Source organism: Nicotiana tomentosiformis, chromosome 5, assembly GCF_000390325.3.
Source record: "Nicotiana tomentosiformis chromosome 5, ASM39032v3, whole genome shotgun sequence".
Lineage (NCBI taxonomy): Eukaryota > Viridiplantae > Streptophyta > Magnoliopsida > Solanales > Solanaceae > Nicotiana > Nicotiana tomentosiformis.
Genome location: NC_090816.1, coordinates 120,570,020 through 120,571,166, shown reverse-complemented (window position 1 = coordinate 120,571,166; position 1,147 = coordinate 120,570,020). Strand labels below are relative to the sequence as shown.

At 46.6% G+C, this 1,147-nt stretch overlaps 1 protein-coding gene across 1 annotated transcript; it reads left to right on the top strand.

The window, feature by feature from the left end:
* The first annotated feature begins 253 nt into the window (after positions 1 to 253).
* On the top strand, positions 254 to 571 carry LOC138893073 (uncharacterized). Its single transcript, XM_070176843.1, has one exon. The coding sequence runs from the start codon at positions 254 to 256 to the stop codon at positions 569 to 571; it is 318 nt and encodes a 105-aa protein (XP_070032944.1).
* Positions 572 to 1,147: the final 576 nt, after the last annotated feature.

The window sequence follows — 1,147 nt, the reverse complement described above, 5'->3', positions numbered from 1 at the left end:
TTATCAGTCAAACATCCAGATGGCACAGTTTGGGGCTCTGTATGGTAGGCGGTACCGGTCTCCAGTAGGTTGGTTCGAGCCGGGCGAGGCTAGGTTATTGGGCACAAACTTGGTTCAGGATGCTCTGGAGAAGGTTAAGGTGATTCAGGATCGACTTCGCACAGCCCAGTCCAAATAGAAGAGTTATACGGATCGGAAGGTTCACGATGTTGCATTCATGGTTGGAGAGCGGGTCCTGCTCCGGGTGTCACCCATGAAGGGTGTTGTGAGATTCGAAAAGAAGGGAAAGTTGAGTCCAAGGTTTACCGTCCCATTTGATGTGTTGCGACGTGTTGGGGATGTTGCTTATGAGTTTGCCTTGCTTCCTAGTCTAGCAGGAGTTCAACCAGTATTCCATGTCTCGATGCTCTGGAAGTATCACGGTGATCCATCTAATGTGTTGGATTTCAGCTCATTCCAGTTGGACAGGGATTTATCTTATGTTGAGGAGCCGGTGGCTATTTTGGACAGGCAGGTTCAAAAGCTGAGGTCAAAGAACATTGCTTTCGTGAAGGTTCAGTGGAGGGGTTAGCCGGTCGAGGAGGGGACTTGGGAGACCGAGAATGATATGTGCAGCCTCTATCCTCATCTTTTCACCACTTCAAGTATGTCTCTATGTTTGTTTGAGGACGAACGATTATTTTAAGAGGGGTAGGATGTAACGACTCGGCCGGTCGTTTTGAGAGCTATAGCCCTGATCCCCTGTTTAATGCTTTTCTCGTATCTTTTTTTGCTTATGTGACTTGCCGAGAGGTTGTTGTTGTGGTTTCGGAGTGATTTGGGATACTTAGTCCCTAAATGGAAGCTTAAGTCTTAGGATTTTGACTGTAGTCGGGACTGTATGAAGACGACTCCGGAATGGAGTTTGGTCGGTTCCGTTAGCTCCATTGGGTGATTTTGAAATTAGGGGCATGTACGGATTGTATTTTGGAGGTATGTAGCTGGTTTAGGCTTGAAAAGGCGAAAGTCAAATTTTTGGAGATTTTGATCGGTAGTGGAATATTTGCTATCGGGGTCGAATTCCGATTCCGGAAGTTGGAGTAGGCCCATAATGTTGAATATGACTTGTGTGCAAAATTTGGGGTCAATCGGAAGTGGTTTGATAGGT